The following is a 21,130-nucleotide window of genomic DNA, read 5'->3' on the forward strand; positions in this document are numbered from 1 at the left end:
TCTTCTGTTACCAGTACATTTAAAAACCTAACATTTCGATGCCTTTATTTTCCTTCTGTGATTTCTCCTAAGAATTAAAAAAAATGATCTAACAAACACTTGTTGATTACGGGGGACATGATGATATATAACAGTTCATTCTCACCCAGTAAAGACATAGAGATTTTGTACCCTGCCCTTAATGAGTCTCTTATTTGCTGCTTTGTGTTTTTAGATGACTAAGAATGGCACAGTAGAATCAGAAGAAGCCAGCACTCTTACACTGGATGACATTTCTGATGATGACATTGACCTGGACAACACAGAGGTAGACGAGTACTTCTTTCTACAACCTTTGCCAACAAAAAAACGAAGAGCTCTGCTGCGTGCCTCTGGAGTGAAAAAGATTGACGTGGAGGAAAAGCATGAACTCCGAGCCATCCGCCTCTCACGAGAGGACTGTGGCTGTGACTGCCGAGTGTTCTGTGATCCAGACACGTGCACCTGCAGCCTGGCTGGCATTAAGTGCCAGGTAAGGGTTGAGATTTCAGGGCATCCAAAGACAAAACATTGTCTACCACCCCCTGAGGAGGCAGTCATGGTACCTATAATGAAGCTTCCCACATGTAAAAGAAAATTTTGTGGCAAGGCAAAACATGTAATTCAGGAAGAGAGAAAGACATAATTCAGGAAGAGAAAAAGACTAATTTAAGGACATTCATGGGAATACATAAAATGCTTATACATATAAGATATAATTTGAAAGACAACCCAAGTAGCAGCTAAGTTAATTAAAATTAGTTTATCTTGGATTCTTGTATTATATCACCTTATTTCAGCTTTTTACCAATATTGAAGGATATCATGACATCCCTAACACTGGAGTGTGTATTTTTTGATCCATCCATGGGATACAAAGTCATGATTGATTAAAGATGGTTGGATTAGTGGAAAGATTACTAGCTTGAGACTGTGGAAAACGAAATTGTACTCCCATCTTTGCTATTTGCCAACTGTATGAAATTGGCAAGTTAGGTAAACCCTCTGGGTTACTTTTTTTATCTCTAAAATGAAGGAGCTGAACTAGGCCAGGGGTTGGCACACTGTAAGTTCACAGGCCAAATCCGACCTTGCCACATGATTTTGAGTTTTATTGGATCACAGCCACATTTTTTTTCTTTACATATTGCCTATGACTGCTTTCTTGCTCCTACAGCAGAATTGAGTATTGTGGTTTTGCCACAGAGCCCATATGAGCCACAAAGCGTAAAATATTTACTCCTTTGACCTCTGCAAATAAAAAGTTTACCAAACCCTGATGATTGGCAACCAGATAATTTCCTTGTCCCCATTCATTTATAACATCACTGGTGCCCTATGATTAGTGTCACTATTTTATGTAGAAACTTGGCCTTTTCAATAAGGAAAGCAACTCAAGTAGGCAAAAGGAGAGGGCAGTGCCTATCTGCTAAACAGTTGCTTAAGATGGATTCACAGAAAAGAGATTCATGAATAAAAAATTACAGATACAAATTCTGGCTCTAATATCTGCTATACTTTTTACTGGGGCCAAGATGATTGTATTAGAATAGTCTGCCTATTCTTCTTTAGCATAGGAAATTCCCTGGCTGGATAAGGTGACAGAGCAAGTTTTCTTCTCTTGCCTATACTCTGGTCTGCATACAGATTAATCTGTGGAATCTGAGACAATTGGCAAATCTCTCATGAGTACCCTTGGATTGTCCAGAACTCCACCTCTCACCTGAGTGAAGAGGTCAGTCCAAAACTTGTTGAACCCAATCACTCTATCTCCAGTGTCCAATCACCAAAATCGTTTTGGAATATTGATGAAACGTACATGCCCTTCCCTCAAGAAGATTGTATCTCATGGAATGGGGAGGGAGGGGGGATTGAGGACTTAAACACATGAGTCCACCAGTCATAGTCATGAATGTGCGTATCCATTGCAGCCCTGCAGTATGGTACACACACATGCAACTATGTACCAAGCACCCCAAACAATGAGAAGGTAAGCAAACGAGAGCACATTGTGAGGGTGCATGATGCTAAGTCGTGTAAGTCCATTTTATAATAAGCAAAGGGATAAGCAACTTTATAATAAGCAAAAGGAAAAGTTAACATGGGGTACATCATATAGGTTAGATTAATAGCATGTGGAGAGGAGTACAGTAAGTTTGCTTGTTTAAAATCAGGCACAAGAGCTGGGATGCAGCAGAAAGAAAAGGAACTTGGGGGAAAGACGGGAGCATTGAAAACATGGGAGCAAAATTAAATGGAGGGAAGGGAAAGTGGGGAATAGAGCAAAAAGGGAAGAAAGCCATGGAGTGGGTCAGCGAACTGAAAATACACACTTATGCCCATAACCCATTTTTATTTTGAATATAGGTATAAAAAGCAGTTAACTCTTATGTTTTAAGCCCTCACTTTCCCCTTTTCATTTCTATTTGAAGTTTGGTTGTCATTTGCTCTGGCATACGTGGAATTAAGTGGATTACTTAATTCAAAGAAGTTGCTGAAAGGTTCTGGGCTTTTACTGGGTTTGTAATAGTTCCATGGTGCTAATCTGTGTTCTTCCTTCCAAGGTGGATCGTATGTCTTTCCCGTGCGGCTGCACTAAAGAAGGATGTAGTAACACAGCAGGTAGAATTGAATTTAATCCTATCCGTGTTCGGACTCACTTTTTGCACACAATAATGAAACTTGAACTGGAGAAAAACCGAGAGCAGCAAATCCCCACGCTGAATGGCTGCCACAGTGAGATAAGTGCTCACAGTAGTTCCATGGGCCCTGTCGCTCACTCCGTAGAATATTCAATCGCAGACGGTTTTGAGATTGAAACTGAACCCCAGGCTGCAGTGCTGCACCTGCAGTCGGCTGAAGAATTAGATTGCCAAGGAGAGGAGGAGGAAGAAGAGGAGGATGGGAGCAGCTTTTGCAGTGGAGTCACAGATTCTAGCACGCAAAGCTTGGCACCTAGTGAGTCAGACGAGGAGGAGGAGGAAGAAGAAGAGGAAGAGGAGGAGGAGGATGACGATGATGACAAAGGAGATGGCTTCATGGAAGGTTTAGGCACCCATGCCGAAGTTGTCCCTCTTCCTTCGGTTCTTTGTTATTCTGATGGCACTGCCGTTCATGAAAGCCACGCAAAGAATGCTTCTTTTTATGCCAACTCTTCAACTCTGTATTACCAAATAGATAGCCACATTCCAGGAACTCCAAATCAGATCTCTGAGAACTATTCTGAAAGAGACACTGTCAAAAACGGTACCCTTTCGCTGGTGCCTTACACCATGACCCCGGAGCAATTCGTTGACTATGCCCGACAAGCAGAAGAGGCCTATGGTGCCTCCCACTACCCAGCTGCCAACCCCTCTGTAATCGTTTGCTGCTCCTCTTCCGAAAATGATAGCGGTGTGCCCTGCAATAGTTTATATCCCGAACACAGGTCCAGTCACCCTCAAGTGGAATTTCACTCATACTTGAAAGGCCCCTCCCAGGAAGGGTTTGTCTCTACATTGAATGGTGACAGTCACATTTCAGAGCATCCTGCTGAAAATTCTTTGAGCCTTGCAGAAAAGAGCATATTGCATGAAGAGTGCATCAAATCACCCGTGGTTGAGACAGTCCCTGTTTAGTAGCTTAAATTATTCTAGGACCAACTCTTCTCCTATTTAAGGCACTCTATTTAATTGGATTTCCTGGGCTCATCATTGTTTAAACTGAAGACCAAGAAAACTTGGACGATGGTTAATCTTCCAGACTGTATTTTGTTTTTTCCTTTCTAGCCACATGACTGTGGCATTGCACAAATACAGTCTCTGTAGGGATTTTAAAAGATTTCAGACTGTTTTGATAGAAAATGCTAAATTTTAAAATGCATATCTCACAGTTGCCTACCTGTCAAACTGTGTGAAACCTGCCAATCTGTGTAGATCAGAGCTCCAAATTTTGGATTATCGGGCCTGTGCAAGATTGTTAACTAAGGCTGGGAAATAATAAGATTTAGAGTCCTAATTTTCGATATATCTGAAGATAATGGTGACTTTTTAATGTAAAAGTAATTATTGTAAGAAAAAGATTTAATTGTTCCATGTGTATTTTATTTATGGTAGTTTAGAAGTCATGTTTTGATGAAAATGAACAGCCGCATGTTCATTCAAGCTGAAGATGCATAGCTAGTTCCACAGAGCATGCCCACATGGATTGCATCTGGAATCCATTCACATTTTTATGATCATGACTGATCAGATTTGCAAATTCTTAAGGGTGAAATAGGCCTATTTTTGCTATTTTGGACAAATAAATGATTCTATATGTGCAGGTCCTTACACAGTTTTCTCTAAAGTTAAGAGTTAGGACAATCCTCTGGGGAGAGTCTAGTTCACTGTCCTCCCTCAGCTGACTCCAGAGATGGAGGTAGAAGGAATTGCCTTTCTTTTTTAAACAGCATCATCTTGGTTCTTAGCTTGGACAGCACCTTTAAGCTCTACCCCCTACATCAAAATGCACTTTAGTGCCCCTTCACGGTACCTCGTGTGGGGTGGGGACTGAGAACTCTTTGAGATGAAAAAATTTTTTTTTAAATTAAAAAGATCTTTAACTATTATAAGGTTCATATAATTAACATAGAGGAATCATCCAATGATACTTATGAAGGGAAAATGACCTATTTTCCTTCGCCACTCTGAGGACCTAACTCAGTAAATGCAGAGGAGGCTGAGGAAACATGGAAGAGACACGACCTCAGCAACGAGCCTTTTCTCCAGCGTGATCAATCCATCTCTACAAAATCAGTGTATAATGAGATTTCCACTTAGTGACTAGCTGATTGAAGGGGGGCCTCTACCCAAATACTCAACTAGGCCTTTCTTTTCTGAAGCATTTCTATTTGTCTTGCTTGGGACAACTAGCAGAACAGTCCAGAATGCATTGCATACTTTCTAATTACCTCACATTCTCTTATTAAAGAGAGCAGATAGAAATAACACATGCACTCCCCACCTTTAGATTATCTGCACTTGGTTCGTCGGAGGACTTCTAGGATCCTGTTTCCCTGTAAATTAATTTAGGTAACTAAATAGTGTAATTCTACCTTTTTTTTTTCCGACGCAATATGACTATGCTAAACCTGTTTCACATTTTTGACCTTCTATTGTTATATCACTTCACATGTTTTATAACTATTTGAAATGTGGACATGCCTTGCTATTCAGTGACTGCATCGCTACTTATTTTTTATGTCTTTTAGACTTGGGTGTTTAGAATTATGGATATAAATATATTGTAGATCTCAATTTCTAAAAAAAATATTTTATTTAATTGAACTTAAAAATGCTTGATCTAGAGAAAGTCCTCCAATGGAAAAAGTTTCTACTAAAATTTGTTTTGGGGAAAAAATGTTTACTTGGCAGCTTTTCCACTGTGCAGTTGGTTTCTGCCCCTTCTCTTGCCCCCTCCATTGGGCCAAATTTATAACCATTAATATTAACATTAAAAGAGCTTTCGGTTGGTCTTTATGTAGGTTGCAGTAATGAGAGCAGGGTTGTTCCTTTTGAATGATTGGCCCTTTGGGCTAATCAGAATGAGGACTTGTTGAAATCTCAAATATATATATATATGTATATGTGTGTGTGTGTGTATATATATATATATATATCCCATGTTGTCTACAAAGTGACAGTTTTTAGTGCTTAATCTCCAGAATTTTACCCCTACTGATACAATTGAAAGAGCACAGGCCCAAAGAGAAAATGACAAGAGGCTATTGTTCCTTCCTTCAAGCACATGAAAGGATCATGTGTACTGTATTTGCTGGACCATTACAAGCTCTTGAAGGATCTGCTTGTGAAGTACTCTGAGGTTATTCTTGGAACACAGAGTGTGGGAGAGTGGGGAAGAGCCAGCTCCGGCCTGAGCAAAGCTGAAGGGTAGAATGACAGTCCAGTTTCTGAAAAGAGATATTTTAATTTTAGTTCAGCTTTATTTTTCCTAAGACAATATGAAGCCTACTTTTTTATTGGTGGCTAGGTCTTTGTTTTCTAGCTTTGTTTCCAAAAGGATGCTTAAGAAAACAGAGGGCTTTTTCCCCTATCCATTCATCTGGCGTAGAAAGTCACTGCCCTGTGAGACGAATTAACCTTCTGATCATGACAGCTTCTATTCCAACTTTTCATATACCTGAATAACCTGTAAACATCTCCCACAAACCACATACACAGGCTACTTATTAAAACTCTCCCATATATCTAACACATACACATGCACACACATACAAAATATATTCATATCACACACTTAGAGAATGACAGATTTCAGGCAATGGCCAGTAGTAAGTATTGAGTTTTTCTGACCCCAGAATCTGGTTGGGCTTTATGATCTAAAAAAATGTGGTTTAAAAAAGAGGATAATTGGTAAAGCGATAGTTTGAAAATATCAGGTCAAAGTTGCAAACATACTTATGAAGGAATCATTTCATTGTTAGTTCCTTTCCCAGAAAAGCTGAGAGAGCACACTGTTCCATCTGACTTTTTTTTTTTTTCCATTAATAGCCGTTCTGTTCAACAAAGAACTGCCCACATGCCAGGAAAGTGCTATAGTCCTTCTAAGGTTTTTAAAATGGGGATCAAGCTACATACAGCCAGTTGGAATACTTAAGATCTTTATGCCAAGACACAATAACCTGACCTGCAGCTGTTGTATTGCCCCCATAGTATATCCAGCCAAACTGTAGTCTTTTTTGACACACAACTTTTTAGTCATTCACTATCAATTGCAAAGCTTCATGCTCCGGTCCTGGCTGTTCTAGTACCAGTCCTATACCTTTAAATGAGACTTAATTCCCAGTTATAATCCTGGCCAAATTTATTTGAAAGTCAAGTGGCTGAAGCAGCTTGCATCTCTTGTCATTCCCAATTTCCTTTGGGAGAAAGAAGTCAATGAAAGAGATTTACTTAAGTTTTCCCCCTTATCTCTTGATCATTAATTATTAAGACACGGGTAAAATTCATTTGTCGCATGTCTTTTGGTTGATTGAATAATATAGTTACTTTTTGAAAGCTCATCATTTCTTTGTGATAAAACCATTTTCCCAATGTGACAGCCATATGTAAAATGTGAAACTCATGTTTCTTAGAAGGATTAAAATCTTCACAATTATATATGGCCCTGCAATACTCCCTGAATCCCTCCCCCACAAAAGAAACTATGGGTTGCAAAAATACTAGTTACAAATTAATCAAGAAGCAAAGAGATCGTTAAGTGTTATGTTAATGTTAAAATTTTACACTCTAATAGATGGCTTCTAGGCAAAATTTTGATATGATTACCATTAAACAGGAAAACATACTGTGATTTACTTTCTATAACTTGCTAATCACTATTTCTTTTATTTCAATTTTTGATATTGTTGCACAAGTTTATAACTCTTTAGTCTTTATATTCAAAATTTATTAAGTATCAATTCTTTCTTTCAACAAATACGTACAGAACACATGCTGAGTTAGAACAATTGTCTTGGGTAGTAAAAAGAGGGGAACACTACAAATTCTAATGGATAATGTTAATGAAGGGTGGCATGAAATAATCAAGCTTTCTCAAATCCTCTTAATATGTGATTTTATCAAGTGATATTAGAAAAATTGACAACAGTTCTTGTCTAATTATATGTGAGCTGCAACCAAAAGAAACTTCCTTTTCCTAAATTAATAGAACTCACTGGATCTTCCTTCATCTCTCTCCCTCCATCTGAAATGTATGAATTAAATCTGGACCCAGCTAGGACTGAAGCAAATGAAAAGAAATTTGTGATTAATTGCTTCTTCAATGTTAGAACTATATAAGTGACGCTAAATTTACACCAGCAAACTCCTATCAGACAGTTTCAAGGAGGATTTGACTCATGCATAACCCAGGAAACATTTCAGGAAACTTTTAAGACAACAGTGTGGAACACAATCACTCTTACTTCTATTTATAAAAAAATCCTATCAAAATAGCAAAATCCTGTTCCAAATTCCAAAGACATCAATTTGCAGCAGGTGGAAAACAGAGAAGTCATTAGACTCTGTCACTTTCAGCTGGAGTTACAAACCATCAAATTAGCAGGTGGAAAATTTGTATTCTCAGAAACCAAAAGGAGACTGCCTTTTTAAAAGGTGTCATGAAACCTTCTATTTCTCCAAATATAACTCAATATTTCTCTTTAAAATGGCATCTCTGCTCCTCATTCTCTTGAAGACAATTTGCAGTGCCATTGTAGCCGGTGTATTAAATACCAAGCTTAAATGGGAAGCACCTTTGTGCTTTCGAAGGCAAGACTTGTCTGTAATTTTAAATTGGAACTGTTGGTTGTATTCTTATCACAACCAAAACCCAGCGTTTAAAGGCTTGATTACTCTTAGGTCTAATATGAATTTTCAGCTTCTGATTGCATTACTTTTTCTGAAATCTGCTAACTAGTGCTGGAATAACAAAAATGCCTAAGCCAAAGTGCTATAACTTTGCACCATATATAATTGTGCAGAAAATAGATGTTTTCTACAGCAGTAAAGAATTTGATTGATTTAATTGAATATCAGCAATTTAAATACCCACTAGAATTACGGAAGTATTAGAGTGGAAGTGAGGGTGCAATGAAAGTTAATAAGTGGTGGTGTCTTCTAGGAATTATTTTTTAAAAAATGCTCAGCAGAGCTAAGCTAGATCTTATTACACCATACAGACTAGAGTTACAAACGACAGCCCCAAACCTAGAAGGGGCAGCTACAATGTGGACACCCTTTCAGCCCAGTTGGTGCTCACTTCTGCTGACCAACATTCATATCAATTACATTTTTACTGTCTATAAGTCATTTGATGCTTTAGAAAATGAAAACACACACCTACAGCATTTGAAAGAAACTATTTTGTTAAAAAATATAAACACATTTTATATTAAAATAACTGATCAACGACTTTCATGATTGTCAAAAGTAAAAAGTGCAGACATTTAAAAAAGCTCTTCTTTAACATTTTACCTACCAAATCTAGATATTCTATGTGAGTCCTTGAAACAGTCACTTCTAAATTTTATTTGACTCCTTTCTTGGCTTTTTCAAACTGGACCGTGAGACCCCCTTCCTAAACAATGCAGGTGTTTTGTTTTATTCTTTTTTTCCAGAAATTCAAGCTGAAACATTTGATGTGGCCTGTGTTTTACCTGGTGATCAGTTCTCAGACTGGTCTAAGTCTGTGTTGCCTTGGGTTTCCTATCCTGAGAGTGGTAATGCCAATAGAATGATGGGAACCAGGAGAGTGAATATGATCCGATTCAAAGCCTAAACCAATATGTTTCAGTTCACTTTTATATGTGGATTTTTAAAATATTCACATCTAGCCTGGAATTTTAGTAAATACAGATACTTCTTGTATCCATGGGAAATGAAGTCATTTCAAAGATATAAGTCACGTTGGTGACTACTTTCTTTTACTTGTGATAAATACATCACTATACAGGGTAATTGCTTTTATAAATTTGATCCTTTGCATTGGCTTATAATTCAAGAACTGTCAACTTCACTGTGTCATCTTATGTCATCTCTCATAAAAGTTTCTGGCAGGACTAAAATTTCAAAGGAATGTGATGGAATTTATTTTGGACAACATTTGTATTCAGCATGCTAATGATGTAATTCCTCTCTTTATCATTGCCACGGTGATAGTTAAGTTCATTCATTAACTCATTTTAGTGACATGTGAGGCCATTTAAATATTTTTAAGATAACGTATATTGATTAGAGTTAGAAGGAGACAAATTTATGGTAGAAATTAGCCTTGCAATTGCCTAAGTTAATTTATGTGACCTGATTGAACAGTTTTAGTTGTGACTTTAGAATAGCTTCTTTGTTGGAGTATCTCTTTCCTTTCTCTTTTGGTTTTCTCCCAATATTTTTATCTGTCTTGGGATTATCTTAAAAGATATTTATTAATGAGTATTTTGAAGAAAAATGACTTAGAAGATGTCTCTTTTAAATTTATCTAGGTACTTGTATTACCAGAGACACACTGGATAAGGCTACTACCCTCTGCCCTTCTTGTCAGGGGCATGGCTTCCTAATAATGGTTTTGCTGTTGTCTCTACATAGGGGACCTATGGAAAAGGAGTTTGAAATTTCTCCCTTTGTAGTACATCGTATCCAATTTTGTTTTGCTCCTCCTTTTCATGTGGTCACCAAGCTTTTTTCCTTAGCCATTAAAAAAGCCACCCCTCTTTAAAACAAATTTAAAGATCTATATACATTATTGCAACTTTATTTAATAAAAAAGAGAAGAGAAAACTAAAATCCAAATCTCAATTACCCTAAAATGGAAAAACCTAAATATCTAACCTAGGAACTTGTTGCCTGGTGGTGGTAGTTATTTTGTTTTGTTTTTAATTTATTTAGTGTTGGTCCTTGAGTTGTTTAATGGTATCCAAATGATATCTGAAGGTGACTGATTTTTAAGATGTAATAGTTGGCAAAGTCATTTCATTTGTATCTCAAACAAATAGAGCACACTGCCATGGGTTACCATCTGAACCCTGATTCATTTGGCACTAGTCATGCCAAATGGGGATCTCAGAATTGTTTAATCTTTTCAGAGATACTCACAATGGCCAACTGTGTGTGAATAATGGAAAGTTTGAGATTCTTCTGTATTCTTCAAATTTTATGGTCCTGAAACTAGGGGGGATCTCCAGAGGTCATATGGCTCATCGATCTACCGCCAGGGAGGACTGTCACTCAGGCATGCCCAACAGGAGAGATCGCCATCTATTCTTAACATCTCTAGGGAAGGCAGTTTCCTTGGCAACACAATTGAGCTCTCTTAGGTTTTCTCACAATAAGAAAATATCTTGGCCAGTCTTTGAGGGTTAGGCACCTGGCAACAGTTGTGGTGATTTGGGCCATTGTACTAGGGGATTCAAGGGAAGCTGGGTTTCCCCCTACATTTGGTGATTATTACATTACTACTACGTGATAGTTCCATAAGTCTCCTAAGAAATCAGATTTTTAAAGAAAGACACGGATTCAGAGACAATGGTCAGTAACATGACCAGCTTTTGACAAATATGGCTGTATTAGGTTTTCATAAAGTTGTTGTTGTTTGTTTTTGTGATTGCTCTTATGTCAGTAGGTAATGTCAGGAAAAGTGACTGTTTCAGATCCCCAGTGACAAACATCAGAACTAGGATCAAATGACTTGACTTTTAAACTGTTCCATTTTCTCAGAAGTTACAATTACAAAAGTAAGCATTTTCTACATTCTTACTTCTAAGTAATGACCTTCTCATTAATCTTTCCTTGGCTTAAAATGGCAAATAAGAATCCAAAGTTTTTCCACTCCTCCTGGGGGAGATAGGAGTAGTTGTGAAGAGTCTGATGGAATAAAATGACTGCAGAGATTTACACAGCCACCATTTGATCCCAGCCTTTGTCCCTGTGTTATTTAAACAATGGCTTCTTGCTTTCTCAGGGGTCAGGAAAATGATTTAAAAATTTGTCTTCTTGACAAGGCCTGAAAATGAAGGAGGAGTCCTGGAGAATGGTGATTTTTCTGGTTACATCACTTGATTCAAGCACTCCCTGGAGCTTTCAGAGCCTTTTTTGTCTGCTCAGAGTTGACACCCAACTCAGAGTCAGAACTCACCGGAAGATGAGGAGCACCCCTGAAATCAATGTTTCGTTTCTCCATGGGATTTTTTTCAATCTTGGTACAGCTGCATATCTCCCCAACTCGGACGCTCTTGTGAAATGACAGCCACATCAGTGTGGTTACTCCCCACAAATAACACTGGGGGAAATGACCCTTTTTATTTAAAAAAAAAAAAAAAAAAAGGCTAATGCTATAGAATGATCATGTAAAGAATGGTGAATAAAATTTGGCCCATGTTTTAATTGACTCTAGGCACCTCTATGGAAATAAGTCTGAGGCATAGTTTGTGAAACATGTTTCAAAAGTGTTTGATGTATAATAAATGCTAGAAATTTACAGTACAGAAATAGTAAAAAAATAAAAATAAAAATAAACCTGTAGATTACAGCTCTGTTCCTAAGAACCTCAGCCTTTATTGTGTCTTAGTAAAGTTGATCTGCTTTATTTTTAGTTTATTGAATTTCTGGTGTAATAGCCTCTTAAGATAGAACTATTAATACATATGTACTGGTTAATGCCTGTTTATGCAGAAAATGGCACTTTGTTCTTTCAGTGTGTTTCCCTCAGTGTCACAGGGTATATCAATTTGATAGATCATTTGACATTTGTCAAAAATACATGTTTCCCATTTTAAAAATATGTATAATTGGTTGCATAGACATATGTCACTTTTTGCAGCGTCTTCATCTTGATCATAGTTTTAGACATCAACTATGTCTCACTTTCCAACTGCCATAGAAATTTGGTACATTTGCAAATTCTGGTGGAATCTAGTGAGCTGAATGTATTGGTAGATCAAATGATCCAAAGGACTTGGGTATTATCCTTCAGTCTGTGTTGAACCATTCAGATACTGGGAATGGTCCTTACACAAGGGAAGTCTTTTGAGAATATTTGTTTCCTTATTTTTTGTTTGTTGCTGGCAAAAAAAAAAAAAGTAACTTTAAAAACTCAGAAAAGCCACTGAACTGTATTTTGTGATGTTATGGTTAGTTTTATCTTTCAGCTGATTTTTATTGTTACTTTCATTCAATATCAACAGTACTTCAATAGATATTTATTAGTTATGTTCAATCTAATGACTTAAAACGGTTGAAAGGGAGGAAAATCAACTCCAGTCCACACATACAGTCATGTTACACTAAGATGTCATGTTGTATGTCGCACAGTTTCTAGATTGATTTCTCTTGTGTGTAAGTTATAACATCAAAAATGCCAAAGGGTATATAAAATAAGCTACAATAATATTCAACAGAACTTAACCTGGACCTTATGTTGTAATAATTTATTCATATTAGCTGTAGTCTTCTGTATTTATATTTTCAGTATTTATTATGAATGACATGGAAATTCGTGTATTTATTGTGGCTTTTTATTGCAGTGTGTATATATATATAACAAATAAGCATTTTTAAGTCTTATCCTTAAGTTTCTTTTATTAGTGGCACTTGTATTATGCTGTACTTTTTATTACATATTGTACAATATCTTGTCCATCTGTTTGCAGCAGAGTAAAACCGGTTTCTAAGTTGTATCTACTGTTGCATTTCTGTTGTGTGTTGTGTAAAACCTTTGTTCTTACATCCTGAGCTGCAATCCCTTAACGCTGTCCCAGCACACACAAGGATACCTCCCTTCCACTGTGTAACAGATACTATTCTTGAAAAGTTGTGTGTGAAACCAGTTCCTGTGAAATGGTTCATTACATTGTCATTTCAAAGATGTGTTAACTTTATTAGGATTCATCCCTAAGTGAAGATGCTTATAGCACTTTACTTTCTCAGCTATTCAACCCCTTCATCAAGTGATGATGCGTAAACAAACACAAGGGCCGGAGGAGAACTCTCTATGTAAATGAAATTTGGAGGATATTTTTACAAGGACAAATTCAATCTCTTGTAAGTAGTATCCTTAACTTAACTGCTTAGTAGTATTTTTGTTTTGCTTTGCTTAAAGCAGAATCTGTGTGATTTGATGTTTAGAATATACGCGTACGCATGGGTACGTATATATGCCCATCTGTTTAAAGCTGCTGGCTTAAAGTAACTAAAACTTAACTTTTATTGGCAGTAGGGTGAAGGAAAAAAATTGAATTTTTTTAAATCTCCTATCATATGCAACACACTTTCTTCCAACAACTTGTTTTATATTTAGAAACTGGATCTATATTTTTAAAAGCAAATAATAATATGATTGTGCGATCATCCTAAAACTCAAATTTGAACATGTTATTCACTGAATTAAAAATCTTGTGTGGTGTTTTCTCCTCACTGCCAATAAAACAAAATTCAAACTCCTTGGAATGCCTCACAAGGTCGTCTGAGATCTGGGTACAAGCTCTCCCTTTACTTCCCATGTCCTCCACTGCCCACAAGAGCGGTTCCTTAGATTTCACCTGCTACTCCATTTTTCCCTGCTTCTGTTCAGCTTGTCTCTTCTGCCAAGAATATACACCCCATAAACCTATCCTGACAGCACAATTCTAATGACCATCTATTTATTTTTCAAGAGAAAACTCAAATATTCCTTCCTTTATGTTGCCCTTCCAGTATTCCTGAAAATCGATTGCCTGTTGTTTTATACAAAGCAGACATGTGTTAGAGCCCCTTCGAGTCTCACTGTACTTGCTTATTTATGCACCTACTCCCCCTCAGTACTTCCTGAGAACAGAAAACTCTTCTCATTACTCTCTGTCTTCTCAGCATTCAGCTTAGTGTTTAAAACACGGTAGATGCTTAAAAATACATTTACTGATGTATGCAAAGTACAAAAATGAGTGATGCAAAGTCCACTCCTGTACAGGAGTTCAGATGAGGGAAAGATGGCTGGCTGAAACCGTGGAAAAGGTGTCAGATTCAGAGAGAGAGGGAGAATTTCAACTAGCAGGGGCACCCCCATGGTCCACATTATGGAGCAATTTGAGGAAAGGCTGATCAGAACAAAATCATTCTTCTGGTCGGGGGCAGAAGGACCTGGTTAAGAACAGATCATTTACTCTCAGGAACAAATGACAAATCAGGTGAGGAGAGTGAATTTAGAGAGTGCAAAGCTTTAAAGACCAACCCAAGGAATCTGGCTTATATCCTTAGGGAAATCAGGATATTTCCTTCAGGAAATCCTGAAGATTTTAGAAAAGGAAAATCAATCAAGTAAGAGTGATTTGTAGTGTGGAATATCAGTGTGGCTACAGTGCACAGACAGTTTGGGAGGATGGAAATGCCGGAGTAAAAATCTTTCCAGTCGCTATTGCAGTCACTGTTCATTAGAAAAAATTAAGAGTTGAGAACCTACTCTGATTTAGCATCCTGTGCAAGAATGTGCTACAATGAGGAGGCACTGGGGGAAAAGACAGGCAGAGTCCCTCTAGACAAGCAAGTAGAAAGATGTGGGTAATTACAGCAGAGAAAAAGCTATTTGAAAGCCTATTATGATGTGAGAGATTAAAGGTAACAAAATAATTATGAGCCAAAATACCATAGGTGGAATATGGAGAAGGACATAAGAAGATAGACATCATCAGCATAAATTAGAATGTTATAAGGAGGAAGAGATGTGTTCATTTTGGACAGCTTAAATTGATGCTGGGATACTCAGTGAAAATAACAAATGGACAGAAGGAAATGTAAGTCTAGAGCTTAGACAAAGATATGAGATTTGGAGCGAATGAGAATTTTACAGGGAGAATATATATATATAGAAGGAACTAAATAACAGAGAGGACCGAAGCTTTAGAAAGGCTAGTGTTTCAGGCTGTGTTTGCCATAAGCACATGACTCTGAGATGGAGTTTAGCATGCAGGATTTCCATGAGGAATCAATTCTTGTGGGAGCCAGTGGGAGGAAGCAGACTAGGAAAGGACAGAAATCAGGCTGTGATGCAGACCGACCCCACTGGAGTGCTCTAGAGGATAAGGGATCCTCTGAGTCATCCCCTCGCGGGCTGAAATGGCTGGGCCTATATAGCCACTCCACAGTCAGTCTCTGGATGTCTTCCGCCCCAGAAAGGGAGTGCTCTGAGATGAGCTGGCACTCTGCAGTGAGGAGAAAGCCTGAAAAGAGCTGAAAGTTGGAGGATGTTTTTCTGACAGCACTCTTAGGACCTGGGACAAGTCCTTCCTTGAAAGGGAATTTTTGAAGGTAGAACAGCTCTGTGTCTTCCATGTCCATCCGTCAGGTCCTCATATTCATGTCATCACTTAAATTTCAGGGAACAACTCCTTCAGGATTCTGGTGGGCCTCTCTCCTTGGGGAAAACTTAAAGGAGCAAGGTTAGTAAAATAAATTACAGTTCCTGCCACTCTGGCTGGTCCTAAAGCCATAGCTAAAACTGACCATCTCCCTCTCTCACTATTAATTCTACATTCCGCTCAGCTTCAGCAAACACAGTTGCTAGCCTCAATGGCTTACTTGGTGGTGTGACCCAAAGCCAAAAGGCACCTAAGTGAATATTACTTCCTGCACCTATTATGTAGCAGTAGGCCCATCTCTTCCTGAGGATCAAGGTCAAATACCTCTACCAAGATGGTGAGGTATTTTTTCTCCTTGCCTAAAAATCCTAGGATGTAGCAATAGCTTAAGTCCAATGGGACTCTTTAGTCCCCTGATAAAAGTGTGACCTCTTTGGGGACTAGGACCTCTAAGACTGCAAAGACATTTAACCCTGCAGAGTTGTGGAATAGGAACCACAGTTTTCTCCTGTGGGTCATGTTAACTGGAGCCATTCCTGCTTCCACCCAATGGAGTTTGGACCCATGTGTTATTCCTATGGGGGACATATTATTATGTAAAGGTTTTTGATTCAATGTCTATACTGGATCCTGGAGGATAGTAACCTATTCTTGCAGAACATCATCTCCAAACTTGGACTTCAACTGCACCTTCTACAGGCCAGTCAATGCTCTGTCAGGCCAGGAGCTTTGAAGTCTGTGATATGATCAGTGGGTCTCATGGTCATGTGCCCAGTGCCACACCTCCTTTACTGTAAATTAGTTCACCTGCTCTGATATGATGTTATGTGGGATCCTAAGTGAGTAGATCAAATATACTGTAAGTCCTTGAATAATGGTGTTAGCCAAGGCCCTACAGGTAAGAAAGGCAAACTTATACTTGGAATATATGTCTATTTTTATTTAAAACAAACAACAAATAAAAACACAAAAAAATCTCTGGCCCTTTTAAGATGGAAGGGGCCCAATGTTATCAATCTGCCAACAAGTGTCTGCTTAGGCTCCAGAAGAGTAGTGGCATATGGAGGGCCCAGCATCCGTCTCTGTTGCTGGCAAACTGTGCATTTGGCAGCAGCGGGAGCTTTATCAGTCTTGGTAAGTGGCAGGCCATGCTCATGGACCCAAGGAGAGCCTTCGTGCCACCCAATCCATGTACCTATCACAGCAGCCCTGGAGTAGCCAATAACTGAGGCTGGCTGCTTGCTGCCAAACAGCCAAGTTATTCTGTCTGTATTAATACTATCAAAAACAAATATAATCTGAGCTACAAATGTGAGCTGCATATGCAATTTTAAGTGTTCTTATAGTCACCTTAAAAAGAGTTAACAAAAAGATAAAATTAATTTAATAATATATTTCACTTAACCCAATATACCAAAGATTTCAACATGTAATCAATATAAAAATTATTGGTGATATTTTACATCCTTTTTGGAAGACTAAGTCTTTGAAATCCAGTGTATTTTGCAATTACAGCACATTTCAGTTTGGAGTAGCCATGTGTGGCTAGTGCATACAATATTGGACAACACAGGTCCACACTGTTGTTTAGTGTGTCTTCTGTGGTGGTTGCTCTCTAGTTGATAGGTGTTAACATGTAACACAAAGATCTTCACACTTTGTGTCCTCTCTCACAAGTCATTCACATGCTTATACTCCAAGCCTCCTATTCCCCAATCTTCTAATATCTCTGCTTTCAGCATCCTGAGCCAGGCTATTCACTTCTACCCATCAGTCCATATATATTCTAACAGAGCTCCTATTTATTCTTCCACACAAAGAGAATCACAAAGTGGACCTTAAAGCTCTGCCTATTTTAAGGATTTTTCTCTAGCCCCGTGAGCTACTCCTGAGCAAGATTGCAGTGTAGCTGCCATGGATTTTTGGCTTGTTTGGCATCCACCTACTAAACCAGCCCATCTATAAACCAAATCTGAAGGCTTTTTCCTCCTCCAGAAGTGAGCCATGTGGCATCCTCCATATGGAGTGAGGGATGAGCTGAGGAAGAGGTTCAGGGAAAATGATGGCAAATGACATGGAAGATGGGACTATCTTGTCATGCAGCTTTTTTGTGTCTTCCAGTCCTATTTATGCTTGATCCAAGTTTTCTACTTCTAGAATCCACCTCTTAAAATAAAGTGCTGCTAGCCCTGCCTTAAGATACGTGGTTCTACAGGTGCAGTGCCTTGGTGTCCCATAGCAGGCACGTAATCTCTTATGAGGCTTCAGTAATGTATCAGGAGTTGTTTCTCAAAAGGCATACACATTACTGCTACAAATGGCAAAGCTTTAATCCCATAGCCTATGTTGGGATTCTACCACTGGCACTTAACCTCCACACAGCATCTTTTCCCACCACTGCTACCACTAATATCGTGGTGTCTGCTGGCTCACATGACCCAACAACAGGGCTTGGTGGACTGCAACCAATACCTCCTACTGAGATTTTCCCTGCTCTACGTCTCACTCAAAGCTGGCAGCCTTTTACATTGCCCAACATACGGGTCAGAGCAGTATTCCTGAATGAGAAATACGTTGTCACATCTAGAACCTAAAGAAGCATATCAAGTGTTGTGCTTCTCTTTTCACGGTGGGAGTTGCAGCATGTAATAATGTATCTTTACTATGGAAGAGACATCCTGAACTCCCCACACCACAGAATGCCTAACTCTTCAAAGGGTTTATCTCCCATCCTCCACTGTGTGTGTGTTTCACCAATGCCACCAGCATGTTGACAAGTTATTGCTCATCTGGCCTAATTAGCATAATACCATAAAAGAGTGGTATTCTGTTGGAAATCTAGAGAGTTGAGATCTCTTTGTACTATATTATGACAGAATACAAAAGTAAATATATATTGTTGCCCATTCTATGCACATGCAAACACTTTCTGATCCTCTTTTTCTAATTGGAATAGAAAGAAACACATTTGCCATTTACATAACCTCATCCATGTGACTGAGGTTGGTTAACCCACTCTAGCAAAGATACTACATCTGGCACAGCTACTGCAATTGAGGTGACCACTTGATTGAATTTGCAATAATCTACTCTCATTTCCCAGGATCCATCTGTGTTCTACAAGAGCAAGTCACTGCATTAAGATAACTTAAGTAGGGATATGATAGCAACCACTACCCCTATATCTTTTAGGTTCCTAAAGGTACTAATAATTTCCGCTATTCCCCCTGTATTTTATGTACTACCTTGATTTGGGTGGGGGATACAAACAGTTTCAGAAACACCCACTTGGCTCTCCCCACTTCTATAGCTTCTGTCCCACTCACTAAAGGTTCAATGTTGGGATTGCATATATTCCAAACATAAGAACTTCAATTACATACTTGGAGCCAGGGAAAATGACCACTGCGTGGGTCCTCAGACCTAGTGGACTTACTGCAAGCCAGATCTCTGCCAGGAGTCTGTTCATTACCTGGTTTCTACACGCTCCCACTTTAGAACAGGAGGGCCCCATGCATGGTAAGGCTTCAGTTCTCCAGGTATCAATGTTCACTCAGACCCAGTGTCAAACAGTCCCAAAATGTTTTGAGTGTTCCCCTTTCCCTTGTACGTAGTCACCCAAGTAAACAGTTGTAGGTACTTTTAAAGATGGACTGGGGGAATCATTATCATATATACTTGCGTTGTGTCGCTGGGTCTTTCTTCCTAGGGACCTGGCCATTTCTTCAGTCAGTGGGTCCTGGGTCTGAAAATGAACTCATATCTGGAAAGTGAGCAAAGGACTACAACATCTTATTGGCATGACTATCTTATTGGGGTGAGTTCCTTCACTAACTGGGGCTTCTAATTATTTACCTTAATTTCTTGTGATGGTATAAACCAAAGTCTCCTTGTTGGCTGCCCATCTATTTTGCCCCCGGGGTTATGAGTTTCTATTAACCATCTCTACAACTCTCTGTGGGTCAGGCCCTACTGGCTGCCACTCTGGCTCTGCTGCTCATTATGATAATTGCATCCACCTGCTTTTCAGCAATTATGTGGCACCTCCTATCCTCTGTTGTTTCAGGGTCTTTTCATTTCCATTGGATTGTTTGTACCTCAGTACCATCAGTGATGGGGTCCACATTACTAGCCAAGTGACAAATGATAAAGCTTCAAAATTTATCTTATTAACTTCATTTTTGGACCATTCTGATACCAAATGTCAGATTGGGTTTTTAAAGACTCTGAAATGGAGTTGGACGTGCAAGGTATTTATTAAGTTTCAAAAGCTGTGGAAGCCAGGAGGAGGAAGCAATTGAACAGAGAGACAAGTTGAATTATGAAGCAGGCCTGACAGAGCCTCAGCCCAACCCTCAGAGAACTCCAGAGCCGTATGACTCTTTGGTGTTGTCCCCTAGTGAGCCAAACTTTTCAGATCTTTATATGTCCTCCATGATCAGTCATTGGATGTGGATAGCTAAGGAAGGTTGTGCTTTTGAACAAGGCATCACTCTGTAACTGAGGTCATCTCTGAAAAAGAAGTAACAAGTCAGCCCTGAAAGAAACCTGAGTTGTGCATCTCCATATCCATCACAGCCAGATCTGGGATTCAAAAGAAGGAAATAAAGACATGATTTTGTATCCAAGAGAATCCAGAGTAGGAGTTAAGAGAGAAATGGAAAGTCTGGAGCTCAGGTTTTATAAAGGAACACGTATATTTACCAGGACAGGAATTGTCCTTCCTGAAAATCAGATCACACATGGAATACCAAGTTCAATTATGGCTACTGCCATTTAAAAGGAATATCCACTTACTGAAATGTGTTCAGGGGAGAATGCTCAGAACAGTAAAGGAGCTCAAAAACACGACAAAGGGCTAGTTGAAAGAATGAATGTTTACACCAAATACAAGTTTTCTTTAGACAGCTAAAGGGGCTTGAAATTATTCCCTATGGAATCAAGAGATAAAAGTCTAGGAAAACAGAAGTGAGAAGTCTAGGAAGACAGAATATAGGGAGGATAATTTTAATAATTAAAACCAAATGAAAAAGTACTATAGATATAAATTAGCCAGACGAAGGGGAAAAGAGGCATTTTGGATCAAAGCAGGCATCACAGGCAACCGTGGAAAATTCAGATTGGCCAAATATAAGACCACTAGAAAGTGACTGGAAGGGAAAAGGACTATGAAGTCAATGTCAGATCATCAAGGTCCTTGTATCTCATACTTAGGACTTTGGCTATTATGCAGTGAAGTAGTGCCTGGCTTGGCACTTCAAAAGGTGAATC

General features: G+C 38.7%; 1 protein-coding gene across 3 annotated transcripts in view; it reads left to right on the forward strand.

The window, feature by feature from the left end:
- Window positions 1–13,207, forward strand: part of CSRNP3 (cysteine and serine rich nuclear protein 3) — a 221,467-nt gene extending 208,260 nt beyond the window's left edge. For all 3 annotated transcript variants that reach the window (XM_009182353.3, XM_003907555.5, XM_009182354.4), the window contains 2 exons: window positions 215–511; window positions 2,583–13,207. In XM_009182353.3, the coding sequence (XP_009180617.2) occupies window positions 215–511; window positions 2,583–3,635 (1,350 nt within the window). In that variant the 3' untranslated portion in view covers window positions 3,636–13,207. The remainder of the gene's footprint in view (window positions 1–214; window positions 512–2,582) is intronic.
- Window positions 13,208–21,130: the final 7,923 nt, after the last annotated feature.

This window comes from Papio anubis, chromosome 10, assembly GCF_008728515.1.
Source record: "Papio anubis isolate 15944 chromosome 10, Panubis1.0, whole genome shotgun sequence".
Lineage (NCBI taxonomy): Eukaryota > Metazoa > Chordata > Mammalia > Primates > Cercopithecidae > Papio > Papio anubis.